The sequence below is a fragment of the Myotis brandtii genome, unplaced genomic scaffold (assembly GCF_000412655.1).
Source record: "Myotis brandtii unplaced genomic scaffold, ASM41265v1 scaffold2204, whole genome shotgun sequence".
Classification (NCBI taxonomy): domain Eukaryota; kingdom Metazoa; phylum Chordata; class Mammalia; order Chiroptera; family Vespertilionidae; genus Myotis; species Myotis brandtii.
Window position 1 is genome coordinate 386,033 of NW_005358261.1, and position 17,609 is coordinate 403,641.

Sequence of the window (17,609 nt, forward strand, 5' to 3'; positions counted from 1 at the left end):
GGCTAGAGAGAAGGAAAACACGTTTCTGTCCTCTAGGAACTCGCAGTCTTATGGATAACTGGTATGAAACTGTGACGTAATTCCGCCACCCTTCATGAAATAACAGAGCTAGACAGTGGTCCTCAGTGGCTGCCCCAACCCTAAGTGAAAAGCTGATGGGGAGCGTGAGAGTGGATGTCACTGTCAATTCCATCGGCACTGGCAGAGACTCACACAGACAGGAAGTCCTTCCTGACCTGATACAACAGGAAGTACTCGGCACCATCCATCCGTGAAACACTGTGGTGGTAAAAAGGGACCTGAATTTAAGGGAGCCTCACACTGGCAGACAAAGACTATGGGGAACAGATGACACAGTACCACCAGGAAAACGCAGTCAGCCACATCCAGAATGTGGGCAAATCTGCAGAACAAATGAACTGGTCTCTTTAACAAATATATGGCATGAAAAACAAATTAGAGGGAGGATCATTATAGACTAAAAGAGATTTAAAAGAGATCTCAACCAAATGCAATATGTGAACATTGTATTCTATGCAAACCAGGTATGGAAAGTCATTTTTGACATAATTAGGGATATTTAAACACTGACTGAATATTATATGATATTAAAGAACTATGATTAGATTTGTTAGGTCTGATAATAATACTGTGATTATAATTTTTAAAAGAGTCTATATTTTTAATTTGCACATACACACACACACACACACACACACACACACACAGTATTTAAAGATGAAATGATGTGATAAGTAGAATTTTCTTTAAAATAGTCCAATGAAAGCATGTGAATCAGATATGTGGGATGTAGATGAGAAAAAACACAGAATACCGATAATTGCAGAAGCTTGAGTTTGGGTAGATGGAATTTCATAATATCATCTTTCCTAGTTTTATGTATTTTAAAAAAAATTCCAGAATAAAATAATTGCTCTAATGAAAGCACTCCTGGGCCAGGGCAGTGGTGGTGGGAGAGGATCCCTGGTGTGGGCACTGCCTGCAGGAGGCAATGACACCAGTGTTTTCCCAATGTGTCACGGAGTATGAGCTCTGCATGAGATTACCATGTGCTGCACAAGAAAAGCATTCGGGGTCAAGGAGGTTTTGGGATAGTGCGTTTAAAAAAGCTCGGGGGAGCTCTGCTGCAGTACAGCTGCTGCGCGGTTTCCAGGTGTGTGTAATCATGGACAGGAGCATGTAGAATGTTTCACTTTTTTAATCATGGGAATTATTTTTTAAATTACCTTTTAAAAAACTGATTTCAGAGAGAGGAAAGGAGAGGGAGAGAGAGATAGAAACATCATTGATGAGAGAGAATCATTGATCGGCTGCCTCTTGCATGTCCCCTACTGGGGATTGAGCCCACAATCATGTGCCCTGACCAGGAATCGAATGTGACCTCCTGGTTCATGGGTCAATGGTCAACCATTGAGCCACACCAGCTGGAGAGGAATTATTTTTTTAAATAGAGGATTTTGATGCATCACTATGTTCATTGCAGCATTATTTGCAATAGTCAAGATATGGAAGCAGCCTAAGTGTCTACTGATAGACAACTGGATAAAGAAGATGTGGTACATATATACACAATCCTTGGCCATAAAAAAGAATGAAACCTTACCATTTGCAACAACATGGATTGACCTGGAGAGTATTGTGCTAAGTGAAAAAAATCAGACAGAGAAAGACAAATACCATATATTTCACTTATATGTGAAATAAAGAGCAAAGTAAGTGAAAAACAAAACAGAAACAGACTCATAGATTCAGAGAACTAGGGTGCTGGGCTGATGGTTGCTAGAGGGGAGCGGGGTTGGGTAAAAAAGAAGAAGGGATTAAGAAGTATAAAGTGGTAGTTACAAATAGTCATGGGGATGTATATCAGTAAATAACAGCACAGGGGATAGAGCCAATAAAATCTATACTAATAATAGAGGAATATGCAAATTGTATGGGACGCTGTCATGTAAAGACGAATCAGGACCGGGGTGGGGCCACAGCAGAGAGCTCTCAGCACGCCTGAACCAGGGGTCCAAATGGCGCAGAGAGGAAGGGAGAGCAGATAGGCAGTTAGGGGGATCAGGCCAGGAGGGGAGTGCAGATAGGCAGTTAGGGGGATCAGGCCAGGAGGGTAGGGCAGTTAGGGGGATTAGGTGAGGAGGGGAGAGCAGTTAGGGCCATCAGGCCAGCAGGGGAGCAGTTAGGGGAATCAGGCAGGCAGGCAGGTGAGCAGTTAGGAGCCAGTGGTTCCGGATTTCGAGAGTGATCCCGGATTGGAGAAGGTGCAGGCCAGGCTGAGAGACAACCCCCTCCCCCTGCCCCTGTGCACAAATTTTGTGCCCTGGGCTTCTAGTTAGTAATAACTATGTGTGATGTCAGATGGGTATTAGACTTACAGGGAGGTCATTTCAAAAGTTATATAAATGTCTAATCATCTGCTATACAATTGAAACTTACATAATATGGAATGTAATTGAAAAATAAAAGAGTTTTCAGAAAAAGTTAAATAGAGGATTTTGCAGAGTTACCTAGGAAACAGAAGGGTAAGAGAACTTGGGCTTTGGAAGGCAATTAACTGGGAAATGACATGCTTGGTCTGTGTGGGGACATGGCCTGGCACAGAGGCTGTGGGCAGTGGACTTGCTGCTTAGGGCCCCGGATTCTCTAGAGCAGGTTCAAGTGCCAGTCTGGCCATTTCACAGCTGTTTATAGCCCGAAGCCTCTGAACCTCAGTTTTCTAGCCTGGAAATGGAAAATAATAACTCTCTTATCAGGTGATGGTGAAAATCTAATGAGTTAACATGCTCAAAAATGCCCTGCAAGTGCCAAAGGACCACAAACCGATGCACTTATCCTTCCTAATCAATGTACACTTCTTTGGTGTTTCCAGAGTTGGGGGGTACAGCTGGGGTGGGGGGCTGGAGGAGAGAAGAGATTAGAATCTGTTTCCTCTTTACTAACTGAAGTTCTTGTGCTCACCCACCAGCCAATCTGAAAATGATCTTCAAGATGGCCTGGCCTTTCTCCCAGGTATAATGCATTGATCACAATTATCTGTCTTCCTACCCACCCACCGGCAGAAGATGGGCAACCAGCTCAATGAAGAGAAGGGTACACACCATCCTGAAGGTCCCTGAGATTTAAAATGACAAGTCCTAGACAAATTGTGTCCTCCGTGCTCTTTCTCTTCCCAGTGAGTCAGTTATTTCCCCTTCTCAGATTAGGGCCTCGGGCATTTGGGGGCTTTGGGAGGGAGGCATGGAGAGCGGTCTGTGTTCTTCCGCCTGTGACTCTTACCTCCGTCTGCACCATGTGAACCCTGTGAAGCCGTAGGTCATGCACTGCTCCATAGATGTCCACAGAGTCTTTGGAGTCTAACTGCTGGAGGATTCGGTCCAACGCAATGAAGGTTCCAGTCCTGCCCACACCGGCACTGGAAGAGATGGGGAAGGAGGGCCGAGCCTGTTTATTACATTGGCCTTTCTTTCTTTCTTTTTAAAAAAAATATATTTTATTGATTTTCCACAGAGAGGAGAGGAGAGGGATAGAGAGCTAGAAACATTGATGAAAGAGAAACATTGATTAGCTGCCTTGTGCACACCTCCCACTGGGGATGTGCCCGCAACCAAGGTACATGCCCTTTACCAGAATCGAACCCGGGACCCTTCAGTCCGCAGACTAACACAACATCCACTGAACCAAACTGGTCAGGGCTACATTGGCCTTTCAAGAGGGCATCCAGAGACCAGCAAATCTTTCTTTTCCCTTCCAAGTTATGGGAGGCTATAGGAACACGTCTTCCTCTCCACATGCTCTCTCAAAGAAATGCAACCTAGAGCCCCAGCCTCTACCTCTTTCCCTCACCTCCCTCACTCCCCCAGGGGTAGGTACTGCTCTGCACTTGGTGTGTATCATTTCCAGCCATGTTTTTATACTTCTCCTGCATCCATGAACAATATAATCATTTTATGTGTTTCAAAAATTTACTAAGACGATAACATGTTTCATGTAGTCTTCTGCCAACTTTTCCACTCAGTATTGTGTTTTGAGACTTATCCATGTCGTTACCCACACATATATACTTTCTCTTAACAATTCTATATAGAGTTCATAAACCACTGCTTAGTCCATCCACCACTAGTCCATTCCCTACTGTTAAAGGCACTCACATTCTATTAAAGACCATGTTGCTGTGAGAACCACTGGCACACATGCGGGCATTTGCTAGGGCTGATAAGTAGAGGTAGAACTGCGTATCATAGGGTGTGAACCCCTTCAACTTCACTAGGGATTGACAGTTGCTCCCCAAAGTGATTGCATAACCTGGGGATTTTTGCTGCATGTATTTCTAAGAAAAAAAACCACACAGTTCTCCAGTGGTCCCGGGTGAACATGCCTGCCATTCCTCAGGAGGCAGGAAGCTCTGTACCACACATTCCTATTAAAAGCACCAGGGTTCCAATGACATATAGAAGCAGGGCTCCTAGGGTGCTGGGCTGATTGGGAGACAGTGAGTGCCTTTGACATTTCTCACTGTAGCAATTCCCTGCTTCGTATTTATTAGTGCCATTCAGTTAGGACTATCAAAGTGTTGCTGCAAACATTAATTAGGTAAACACTAGGAGAGAGGAGAGAGAGAGAGAAAGAGAGAGAGAGAGAGAGAGAGAGAGAGAGGGAGAGAGAGAGAGAGATGGATTGCTAGGTTGATTTTATGGGCACACAGTAGTCTGAAGCCAAGAGAATTCAAGAGGGAACATAAATTTAAGAGCAAAGTTGGGTGCTACAGATGGCAGGTGCTACTCAACTGGGAGGGAGGGCTAGAGCAGGATCTTACAGGACAGTTAGGGTTATTACAGATGGAGGAGAGAGAGAAGGCCATTGCAGGCAGTAAGAAGCAAAAGTAAGCGTATGCCGTCTCCATTCTGGCTAGAGTGGGAGGGGGTTCTGGGAACTTGGATGGGGGATGGAGAGCCTGGAAGTCGCATGAGGACTCTGCATTTTTGTACAAAAGGAAAAAGAGCAAGAGAACAATGGTTGTTTGTGAAGAAAGATCTAGCTGGGCAGAGGGAGGCATGTCTTCCAGGCCGTTTTATTTATAGTTTGATATCGCTGGGCCCAATGCCATGTGCCAAATAATCTCTGAGGGAAAGAGAAGGATGAAGAGTGAGGGTGAGAGAGAGGAGGGTGAGAGAGAAGAGGGTGAGAGAGAGGAGGTATGTGAAGAAAGCAGAAAAGGAGAGAGAAGTCAGTGAAAAGGAATGAGGTTGGAGAGAAGGAGAAGGGAGCTAACAACATCTGAGCCCAGATTCATCCTCCTCCCACCAGATCCCCACCCTGCTGCCTTTTCCAGTCTCCCGGGTGTCATGTCATGGGCTCCGCGTGGCTGAGTACCTGCAGTGCACCACGGTGGGCCCGGCCCCGGGCGTCCTGTTGATGTAGTCCCTGACAGTCCTCACAAACTGGATCAGGGACTGGGTGGTCTCCGGGACTCCATGGTCCGGCCACACCGTATAGTGGAAGTGGCGGATGAGCCTGTGTGTGTCGAGCTGTTCCTCCTGTGAGAGCAGAGAGGAAAAGAAGAAGAAAGATAAGGATAATAAGGCAGAGCTTCCAGCTTGACAGCTGTGTCCAACCAGGAACGCCTATGGGCTGCAAGGACAGGAGAGGAACCAGCAGATAGGCGATTCCCAGGTGACCTTCATCTTTCCAAGCTGGGTCATTAAATGAAATCAGACAAACCAACGCACACTGCATATCCTAAACTCCCGGATGGTCCACTCGGGCAGCACCGACTCTGAGAGCATCTGCAGGATGAGGTCCCCGTAGTAGAGGGAGTCCTGGTCCGCTGGCCAGTAATGGTCACACTTCACCTAGAGGAAAACAGACAGAAAAAAAAGTGAGTCCGGAAACGTGACTCCTCCGTGAACCTGAACTTTCCCTCCTGGAAAGGTCTTCCTGAGTGGGAATCCAGGATCAGCTGCTAAAGCCATTTGGCATCTGCTCTGCATTAACCTGCTCATGGCCAGCGCTGAAGCCCAGCTGCTGCTGCCAGTGAAGGGGAGACGCTCCCGGCTCGAGGAGCAAACCCCAACCTCTGGCTCATTTACCTTTCGGGCACAGAGGGTCATGGTTGAGGTTTCTCTCTAACTTCCTTAGCATTTCCAGTTCCACTAGCAGGTAGGAACATCTTACAACGTTCCTTTTGAAGAAAGATCTAGCTGGGCAGAGGGAGGCTCTGTCTTCCAGGCCCTGTTTTGTTTATAATTTGATATCACTGTCCTAATCTGGGCCCAGTGCCATGTGCCAAATGATCTTTGAAAAGTCTGAACATTTATCTACACTCAAAATTACATGTAGAAAGACAAGAGAAAGAGGATTATGAACATATATTATTGACCACAGGTATTGGGCACTTTACAGGTAATCTCTCTTTCAACCCTCCGAGTAACCGTATAAAGTAGAGGAGTATAAGTGCGTTACAAGAGGTTTACTTCATTTGGCCAGTTAACTATTTTCCTTTGTTTTTGCAGACACAGCCCAAAGTTCACATCTCCTTCTTTCCTAAAAGTAGGGGCAGAGCCAATGAGCCTGACAAGGCGTCTCCTCTCACCAAACACTGGAGGATGGAGCGACGGCTGGCCAGTTCATCCTTCTGTGTCAGGGCACTTCTGGTGTTCCCAGTCCTCAAATGGAGACACCTTGGACTGAAAGTTCAGGCCCAGGATCCAAATCGGGCCTCACCTCACAGAGCCTTGCTGAACTGGGCGGTGCAATTCACTAACAGTGTTCTCTCTCATACGACCCTTACTTAGCTTTGCAGGAGTTAACTTTGGATGGCGGGGAAGAGCTCCCTCCAGATGGCGGAAAGCAAAGCTGGAAGTCAGGAAGAGTGTTTACTCACTCGGCCCTTCTCCACACACTGGGTCACCATGACAATGTTGTGAACATTCTGTTCCCACGCCATTTTCCAGAAGTCGTCCTTAGTGCCAGGAAGAGGTCCCTGAGTAGCGATGTATTCTCTTCTGAAGTTGTTGCCCTGCGATGAATTTACAATATGGACAGTCAGAAACAATAGGCCTCTTCAGAACCATAAACAAAGAGTGAGCTGCAGATGCAGTGATATGTAGGTCTTGGCCAGGCCCCTGATGAGAAAAAGATACTAACACAAGTGTCAAGGCTTGGGAGCAGGAAGGACAAAGGCTGGAATGTTGAACTATTGTTAAGAGCCAAATTCCTTTTTATTAGGCTGGGTCTATTCTAAAAGGCAATGGAGGGAGGACTCAGGTGATAATCTAGAAAACACTTAATCCACAATTGTGTGTGTGTGTGTGTGTGTGTGCGGGCGCGCGTGTGTAGGTGTGTCTGAGGGACAGATTTTAATCAGGCTCTTTCCCTATTTAATGGAGAAGCTTGTAGTCATTTGAGATAACTGACGACATTGGAATGTTGGTGAGAGAGGTCATGCAAGGGAAACTTAAGGAAATATAAATCACTGTCTACTGAAAACCTATCTGATAACATGCTGTGAGCCAGGACTTTCCTAGATCTTAATTAATCTTAATCACAACTCTCGGAGCTAGGATATTTTCACCCACTCATTCTGCACCCCAGCAATACAGAATTCCTGGCAGAACCTCCTGGAAGCTTTCTCTCCTTCCCTCTCCTCAGGGCCTCCACATTCTGTCACCTCTGCCACTCCCACGCCTCGCCCACCCAGACACGGCCTCTCAGCTGGCTATTCCTTATTTACCCTCCAAGTCTCAGCGTGTTGCCTGCTCTGCTGAGCTTTCCTCTATCTTCCTGTCTGCTGAGTGATGTTCCCCTGCTGTGGCAACTTTGAACCTCTTGCTACTAGACAGTGGTCCTTAGACCAGCAGCATGGGCTCACCTAACAGCTTGTGAGAAACGCAGAATCCCAGGTCCCCACTGCCCCCCCCCCCGCTGGATCAGAATCTGCATTTTAACAATGATGTGGAGGTATGTTTTTCAGGGCATGGCCTGGTCATGTCCTGATGCCCCCACTCTCCTGAGAGTTCTTTGAGGGTCAGATTCTATCTTACCAGATTCCTGTGCATCGCTCAGTATTTGACTTCTAGCCAGCACTTAACAAGTAGTGCTCACTGAGTGAAAGAATAATGATTTGAGATCCATATTACTTATCCTCATTGTTTAGAAAAGAAAATGGAGGTGACATAACTTGTCCAAGGTTACAGAGTCCAGTAAAGGGCAGAGATGGGACTGAAACCTGGATCTGACTGATCTCAAAGCTTCTTCCACTGTAGGGTGCTACAGGAAGTTAGCAAGTTGACAGCCAGAATCTGAGCCCAAGGGTTTGACATAACCTTGGAGCTGTGTCTGTGGTTTTCAACAATCCAAGTAACTTCAAATCACCTTTCCTACCTACGCAGCCTTAGCAGGGGAGGTCCAACGTCTTTAGGGAGCTCTAGTCTTGGCCAAGGGCTGCAGCGAGAAAACGACCTATGAGAATGCATCCTGGGCTCATTAAAATCTCTTGTGACTATAGCCATTGTGTAAATGGGCCTTTAGCAGTGATTAAATGGACACCCTGTGTTTTATGGCAATCAGACACAGTCTTGTCTTCTAAAACCTGAGAGCAGTGATAGCATGTAGGAGGAGAGGTATCTCCCGTGTGGTCACCCATCAAAGCTTCATTGGGCACGACAGCCTAGTGGTGCACTCACAGGGATGTAGCTGGCATTGATGTAGTCGGAGCATGGGTCGTCATCGACATTGGACAGCTTCACTCGAGAGGCATCATCTGGAAGGAAGTTTATTGAGACAGATTTGCCACTGAGTCTTAAGGTGATTTTCCTACGGTTTATGGAATGCTGATCCCACAAGGGCCCCACAAGGAAGAATCCTCATCTCCGCTTAGCAGACGAGACTCAGACAGGATACCTCGCCCCAGGTTGCATAGGTGGTTCATAAACACACAGACGACCAAATGCCTTCTGCAGTCCCCTCTGCGCTTTCCTTTGTTACACTACTTGTAACACTATGACGTTTGCCCAAGGAGTGGCCAGCTCCCTCGCACTGCTGGAATGAATACAATGCAGAAAAACTGTTGCTTCAGCTAATACAGCGGTTCTCAACCTGTGGGTCGCGACCCCTTTGGCGGTCGAACTACCCTTTCACAGGGGTCGCCTAAGACCATCCTGCATATCAGATATTTACATTACGATTCATAACAGTAGCAACATTACAGTTATGAAGTAGCAACAAAAATAATTTTATGGTTGGGTCACAACATGAGGAACTGTATTTAAAGGGCCAGAAGGTTGAGAACCACTGAGCTAATAGGATAAGGATAATTAAAATATGTAATAATTATTTAATAACAGTTGCTAACTGGAGACTTTGTTAGATAAACTTGAGTTGGCCTTTGCTGTTGGCCCTGTTACTGCTCGGAGGCTTCCAATGTGAAATGTCAACAAGAGGCCTCTCGGAACCAGAATTGAAACTTGTTACCCATGTGGAGGGAGGGGCAATAACACCCATGCCATCCCTTTTTAAAGGCATTCAGAGCCTCAGATCTCCCAAATCCACCCATACCATATTTTTTTAGCCCATTTTATTCCTGGAAAAAAAGGAGGAATGGCTAGAGGAAGACAGTATTACAAACTTCAACATGAAACTCACAGGGCAATATATTGTTGTATCGATTTTTCCCTCTGTTCTCCGGCAAGAGTGCAATATCACATGGTTGATTTCGACCCACGTCTTTTAAGTCCTATGAGGTCAAAAATAAATTTGCAAGTAGAGAATATAAGATAGAAGAAGACAAATCATACAATCCTTGAGATGGATTACAATATGAGAATACGTACACTAGCTACTGTTCATGGAATGCCTGCTATTCTGTAGGCATTAGCTCTGGTCCCCACAGCAGTTCCACAGGAGGCATTCCCATCTCCATTTTACAGAGATGGCTCTGACAGGATAACCAACTTGCCCCAGGTCACATAGGTGGCAAAGCTGGGAACAGAACCCAAAGTCTGGGCACTTTTCACCAAAGCCCATTATTTCCCAGTCAAGCAAATGGCCAGGGTAAGTAACTGAGAGCCTCAGGTTTGCATTTGCAATTTGTTCATTCTTTCTTATCATTGGATTCAGGATTTGCTGTGCAAATCTGGAGATGAAATGGCCTGTGAGATTAGGTGGTATGTTGTGCAGGGAAGAGATTCGGGCATAAAAGAGCACTCAGCTGAGATCCTGCGTGTCCTCCTAACTCCTGAGCCCAATCAGCCTGTGATTCCACAGGAAAGCTTGGGAGGAAACTTCTGCCGAGGACTAGGTGCCAAAGCATAACTGCATCTGAGTCGTACCTCATACTCCTTGGACAGAAGGTAGTTGGAGTCGGCCTGCAGCTTCATGAAGTGCCCTTCAAACTGATTTACTTTTATTGGGCTAGAATTAAAATAGAACCGAAGGAAAATTACTGAAGGAAACATGCCATAACCAGTTAGAGCTCCATTTCAAAAGCAGATACGATAGTAATTAATGAGTCTTCTCTCTTACCAAGAAGTTTTCCGGTTACTGTGAAAGGAAGCCAAGAGAAGAAAGACCTCATTAGTAAACCTCACGTAATACAATCAACTCATCTTTCAGCAAATGGTGTGAAGGAAGATGTGGTGCTCACCCTTTCTGGCCCAGGTTCAGGTGGACAGACAATGGCCGATCCCGGCGGATGCTCAGCTGGGCAGAGGGCCTTTCTCGACCATGGCTGTAACATAAGGGAGAGAGAGGACTTACATTCTAATTATGAGACATATTACATTAGGACTTCAACACATTTTCCATTTATGGTAAGGCGGTGCATGCTTGTGCATATATGGGTTTTTCAGTATTCAACAGTAGATTGACACCCAGCCACCATCTCTTTGTGGGGGGGAGGGGGAAGAAAGGGGAAGGAGGGGAAGAGAGGAAGAACATAAAGAAATAGACTTTTCCCACTCAGAAACGGATCTCTGCAATAGCTGAAGATTTGTCTTCTGGTTTTTGGCTACAGGTCACAATCACTTCCCACACTCTCAATAAAACTTTCCTTAAAAAAACCCCAGTAAACCTTAGATGCAAGACATGACATCAAGAGGGAACACAGTGTGCCAAATAAAAGAAATTCCCCAAGAGGAGAGAGTGTGGCATTGGGACCACATGCTTTGGTTCTTTTTGGTCTCTCCTTAAATTAGCACAGCAGATATGAGCCATAAAAGGGTGATGTCAGCCATACTTTTCAGCATATTTCAGAAAAGTGATTGGGTACACAATTTGCACACATCTCTGTCTTCATGAGGAGATGGAACCACACACAACGTGTTTTGTTTTGTTTTGTTTTTGTTCCTGTGCAAAAGGTGTTGTTTCACACTCAAATAAAGCTTCACACAGCCCCCCAGTCATTTGGAGAGGGCAGAATTCATCAATGGTGTGTAGAGAGGCAGACAAAAGTGAGTCCCGGTTTTAGGGTTTGACTTTTGTTTTTCTTGAGAAGCAAAGGTGATTTAACCGAGAGAAATTAAATTATTTTTCCTTCTTACTGTTCAGGCGAAAGGGCATTTTCAGTTGCATATTTAAGGTTCGGGGCCCAATCACTAAAGGGATCTTTGTACTCACCTCGTTCTCCGCCTGCAGATGAATAAGGCAACTACGGCCACCAGCATGCCAATTAGGAACAGACCAGCACTCACGCCTTCAATAACTCCAAAAAAAGGCTCTACAGTAATACAGATGGAAACAACAAACCCAGGTGGGCACATTAGTGCTAACAAACCAGGGAGCTAGAAGCTCTACCTCCCCGGGAACATTATTAAAGAAGAATTCAAACGATGCCCACACTGAGGCAGTTCCTATCTGAAGTATGGGAGTATGCAGCCGAGAAGATGAAACGCTGGTGGGTCATTATATTTTTGAAGTTAATGTTATTTAGCTTTTAAAGGGATTTTGGACTTGTTTGTGCTTGTATATAAAGCTTGGGGCCCTTAAAATAAATGCCAGCAGTTTGCCACCAAAATAAAAATGTTATTTCATTTGTATAAAACAAGTTACAGCATCTGGGACTTTAGCCAATCCAGTTCACAGCTGTGAGTTATTTTAACAAAATTTTATTTTTATTTTCTGGTATAATACTGCCACTGGGAGTTTAAGAGCAGGTAAGAGTAACCCATTTTTAAAATAGTTTTATTGAAATATAATTAATGTATCATACAATTCACCAATTTAAATTGCATAATTACATGATTTTCAGTATAGTCACAGAGTTCTGCAAATATCACCACATACAATTCTGTAACATTTTCATCATCTCTCTTCCCCCCAGTCAAGAAACCCCATGCTCTTAGCTGTCATTCTCTATTCTCTCCTCTTCCTAGCCCTGGCAACCACTAATCTTTCTGTCTTCATAGATTCACCTATTCTGGACATTTTACATAAACTGAATCATAAATATGTATTCTTCTGTAATTGGCTTCTTTCATTAGCGTAATGTTTTCAAGGCTCAGTCATATTGTAGCATTTATCAATATTTCATTCCTTTTTTATGGCTCAATAATATTTCATTCTATGGATATCTCACATTTTGTTATTCAATCATCCATTAATGGATATTTGGGTTATTATGAATAAAGCTGCTATGAACATGTGTTTACAGGGTTTTGTGTGGACATATGTTTTCATTCCTCTTGGGTATATACTCAGGAGTGGCATTGCTTGGTTAACATTTTGAGTAACTGGAAAACTGTTTTCCAAAGCAGCTACACCGTTATTCATTCTCACAAGCAATGCATGAGGTTCCAATTTCTCCATATCCTTGCTAACACTCGTTACTGTCTCCTGGATTATAGTCATTCTACTGGGTGTGAAGTGGTTTCTTACAGTGGCTTTAATTTACATTTCCCTAATGACTTCTGATGTTGAGCATCTTTTCATGTGTGTATTGGACATTTGTTACCTTTTTTGGAGAGATGTCTATTCATATCTTTTCTTATTTGTCTTTTTATTATTGAGTTGTAAGTTAAGAGTTCTTTACATATTCTGGATACTAGCACCTTATCAGATATAATATTGGCAAATAGTCTCTCCTATTCTGTGGTTTCACTTTCTTCATGGTCTCCTTTGAAGTACAAGAGTTTTTAATTTTGATTAAGTCCCATTTATCTATTTGTTCTTTTATTGCTTGTGCGTTTGGTGTCATACCTAAGAAACCATTTTCTAACTCAAGGTCACAAAAATGTACTCCTTTGTTTTCTTTAAAAAATTTTATTGTCTCAGCCCTTACATTTAAGTCTAGGAATTAGTCCATTTTTGAAGTTTCATTTTGTGCCCTTGAATTTTTTATTCAATGTTGCTTTTCAAGACTCACCAAATCAACACAATCATCTTTCGTTTAAGGTGGCTAATATTCTTTTTAAAAAATATATACTTACTATCTTCCTTTACTGAAGTCTATATAATTTTTACTGTATAACAATATTTCAAAGAGGAAAGACTTGTGTTTACAAAGCCTTTACTTAACATTAAATTATAAGCAAACATGTCTTAATTGTATTCTGATCTCTTTTTGGCTTGAAAAGTGGGAGATTATGCCTATACTTGGCATAAATAGATGGGGGTGTTTGTGAGGCTGAGTCATTTTTGTCCTGCAGCATGACAGATTGTTTTAGCTGTAAAGAAGAACTTCCTGAGACCAAAGACCATGGAACATGGGCTTCAGGGAAAGACTGGGGCAGATCATGGTAACGAGGAAAAGCCTGCTGAACAATGATGCTATTCTCAGCCTTACTGAAATATTCCAAGGCAGTGCGGTGTACAGGTTAAGGATGCAGGCAGAAAGGGCCAGAACACCAGCTCTACTATCTTCCCCAGCTCTATTAGGCTTTATTCAGCATGGTCAGTGAAAGTGTCCTTGATAAGCCCAGAAATCTGAGTTCCTTTAACTCTTGGTGCCTCAGCCCTCACCTTTAAAATGGGGGTGATAACAGTATCCACCTCAGAAGGCTGAAGTTAGGCTTGGGTAAGTCATTCTATGCACAATGCTTAAACCTACCTCCACAGAGTAGGCAACCCCGTAAGTACTAGCTACCACTATTACTCAGGCTTTCCCTCTAACATACATGAGAAGTCTCTTTCATAAATTTATGTAAAGCCTGTTAACATTTTTTATGGTGTGAAAACAATATATAACAAGCAAAAGGAAAAAAGCTGCCTATAATCCCACTACTTTGAGATATTCCTTGTTAATACATTGCTATTTTTTCTTCTAGTTTTTAAAATATATTTCTATGTATATGCATGTATGCATTCGAAAGCCTTTTGTATCTACTTATATTTTGACCTGTGCAAGCTCTTTATTTAAATAAATTTATTAAAAAATTTATCTTCAATAAAGATCTGGTACCTCTTTAAAAAATCTGGTACTTCTCCCTTTTCTAGATTAATTCTCCTTGGATCCGTTCTCCTACAGAAGTTGTGAATTCCTTGAACTCGCATCAATCCACAATCACATACAGATTAACTTCCAAGTGAAAATAAATGTTCCCCCCACCATCAGCCAAGTTGTAGACCTCCCCACGAGAGGTCCTTGTGGGTGACGGTGGTTGGGAGAATATGTGGGAATGGAAAGGTTAGCCTTACCTGACTCGGTGGTGATAGGCAAAGAGAAAAACGTGTCTGAATAGAGTGGCTTTGTGAATTCCTTTAGGTCCTCATCAAACAGCTGTGTAAAAGCCCGAATACTGATTCTGAAAAAGAAACATTTATGTAGGTACAAATTAGTGGCTGACCACAGTAGGGCTGACTGAAGAATGTGTTCAAGGAGAAACAGGGTGGGACCTGTCAATATGTATGTAGGGTAGGATGTGAGTCATGGAATCAGACAGTCTTGGGTTCATTCATTCATCCTTCAAATATTTATGGAGCCCCTATTCTGTGTCAGATATTATGTTCCAGGGGCTGGAGATACTGCAAGGAAGAAAGTAAAAGTCCCTACCATCCCAGAGGTTACATTTTCATGGAAGATATCAGATAATACATATACAAATATAATATGCCAAATAGTGACATGAACCATTAAAAAGACAGCAGCAGAGTAAGGGAGATGGAAAGCAATGGGACTGCTTTATTCATCATGGTCAATGAATGTCTCTGATAAAAGGATATGTGCCCAGAAATCTGAGGAAAGGAAAGAAGGGAACCGTGGCTGCATTTCAGACAGGTGCAAGGCTCTGAGGCAGGAACATGCCCGGGTGCAAGGAGGCCAGCGTGGCTGAGCACAATATATGAATGACGGAGAAATAGGAGATGAGGGCAGAGAGTTAGATGGGACCATGGAAGACCCAGAAGGTCTGGTGAGGATTTTGGCTTTTGTTCTGAGAGACCTAGGAAGCCACTAGGGGGTGCTATCAGGATCACTCTGGCTGCTGCAGCCCAGGAGCAGCAGTAAAAGAGGGCAAACTAGCCAGCAGGGAATTGCTCAAGTCCAGGTGGGAGATGCTGGCTTGGACCAAAACGCAGTCATATTTATAGTGAGAAGTGTTGGATATTTCAAAGAAAGAGCTGAAAGATTTGCTGGTGGACGTGCAGTATGAAAGGGTGGAGGCAAGGATGACTCCATATGATCTGGCTGAGGAGCAACTGGGGGAATGGAGGTGCCATTTACTAACATCAAGGAAGTCGGTGGAGAATGTTGAGGGGTTCGGGAAGTACAGAGTTCATTTGCGGGGGCAGTAATTCTGGGTGCCTGTTAGAGCAGTCCAATGAGTCAAATGTCAATATTATCAGTTTTCCTGTAATTGTTGATATTTTATTAAAATAACTACATATACAAATAACATTTTACACTGAACATTACATTACAAATACAATTATGTATCTTCCCATCTTTTTGGCACTAGTTATTTTCTAAAGAGCCTTTTATCTAAAAATATTTTAATGTCATTGTCATAAAATATACTTGATGCCTTCTTTATATCTAATTGCTGAAGTTACAAAGAGATACATGCTCACTACTCTTGAAAACCAGAAAAACAATATAAAGAAATAAGGCAAATAGTAAAAGAAGAAAGCACGTATTAAATGCAAATGAGGAATACTGCAATTTGGAAGAAACTATGTTTGGGCATAAGGAGATGGGGTGGCCTGGAGCACAGGATTCCAAATGGGGGAACAGTATGAAATCAAGTGGAAGAGCCAGCAAAGGACCACCTGGGAGAAGAGTGGCCCATATAGAGACTAGTGTGATAGTCCAGGCCAAGGACATAGGGCCTTGGTCTCAGGCAGTGGCAATGGGAACAGAAAGAAGATTGAAAGGCACTGAGAGGAGGTGCCAGACAAGACCTAGTCTGAAGAGGAGAAGGGGGAAATCAAGATGGTTCTAGGCCTAGCTGGTGTTGCTAAGTGGTTAGAGCATTGGTCCGTACATCAAAGGGTCACCAGTTTGATTCCTGATTATGGGTACATACCTGGGTTGCAGGTTAGATCCCTGGCCCCAGGGAGGGTGTGTGCAGAAGACAACCAGTTGATGTGTCTCTCTCACATCCATGTTTCTCTCTCTCCCCGCCCCCTCCTCTCTCCCTCCCACTCTCTCTGAAAAATCAATGGAAAAATATCCTCAGGTGAGGATTATTAAAAAAAAAAACTGTTCTAAGATTTTAGCTCAGGTCATTGGGAAGAAAAACGGCCTCACTGATAGAAATGGGAGCTAGACTAGGGAAAGAGGATGAGCTTTGCTTGGCAATATTGGGGTTAGAATGACAGTGAGACTCATTTAGAGCTCTCCAGCTGGCATTTGGAGTTATTCCAGTCACCTGGGCTGGAGAGCTGCTGAGGTAGCTGCCCATGTGCCCATGTGGGATGGTGCCTGGAGATCAGCTGGCCCTAAATTCAATAAGCAAGCAAGGTGCAGCTCCTAAAACACTGAATTAGAACCCCAGCCTGGATGAAAGGCCTACTGTACCTATCACAGGACCTATCTCATGTTCTCTGGGTGAGTCAGGTCCAGTCATACTCAATTTTGGGGGCCATAATTTAGGAAGCATAGAAATCATTGGGGTGATTGACCAGGATGATACAGAGAAGGCTTAGAGGAACATGATAGCTGACTTCATATTTAAGGAAGTCTGCAAGTAGAAGAGGAAACAGACATCCTTATTTTCCTCCTTAAAGACAGGACTGAGCTCAGTAGGCTGGAGTCACAGAGCTGTAGTCATGAAGTCACGTTCCAGCATCTAGAGTAGGAGCCACATAGGTAGTGAAGGGCTTAACGTTATTGAAGGGCTCTCAGCAGAGGCTGGAGGAAAACCAGCTCCCAGGAAAGCTACGGGACAGGTCTGCTGCACTAAGTTAAAGATTGGCCTGGTCCAGCTCTTGAGTTCTTTCTATCTTGAGATTCTCAGACTATAGGTTTACCGATAAAGTATCAGGCTTAAGAAAGCAGAAACATCAATCAGAACGGATATTTTCACCCCTATATTCATAGCAGCACAATTTACCATAGCTAAGATTTGGAAACAGCCTAAGTGCCCATCAGCAGATGAGTGGATTAGAAAACTGTGGTACATCTACACAATGGAATACTACGCTGCTGTAAAAAAGAA

General features: G+C 43.8%; 1 protein-coding gene across 1 annotated transcript in view; it reads right to left on the reverse strand.

The window, feature by feature from the left end:
* Window positions 1-17,609, reverse strand: part of PTPRB (protein tyrosine phosphatase, receptor type, B) — a 109,558-nt gene that overhangs the window by 10,355 nt on the left and 81,594 nt on the right. Inside the window, exons 22-32 of the mRNA XM_005866112.2 lie at window positions 14,650-14,756; window positions 11,635-11,734; window positions 10,664-10,747; window positions 10,543-10,560; window positions 10,350-10,431; window positions 9,664-9,754; window positions 8,706-8,782; window positions 6,905-7,039; window positions 5,751-5,873; window positions 5,395-5,558; window positions 3,301-3,436 (exon numbers count right to left, since the gene is read on the reverse strand). Of these exons, the coding sequence (XP_005866174.1) occupies window positions 3,301-3,436; window positions 5,395-5,558; window positions 5,751-5,873; window positions 6,905-7,039; window positions 8,706-8,782; window positions 9,664-9,754; window positions 10,350-10,431; window positions 10,543-10,560; window positions 10,664-10,747; window positions 11,635-11,734; window positions 14,650-14,756 (1,117 nt within the window). The remainder of the gene's footprint in view (window positions 1-3,300; window positions 3,437-5,394; window positions 5,559-5,750; window positions 5,874-6,904; window positions 7,040-8,705; window positions 8,783-9,663; window positions 9,755-10,349; window positions 10,432-10,542; window positions 10,561-10,663; window positions 10,748-11,634; window positions 11,735-14,649; window positions 14,757-17,609) is intronic.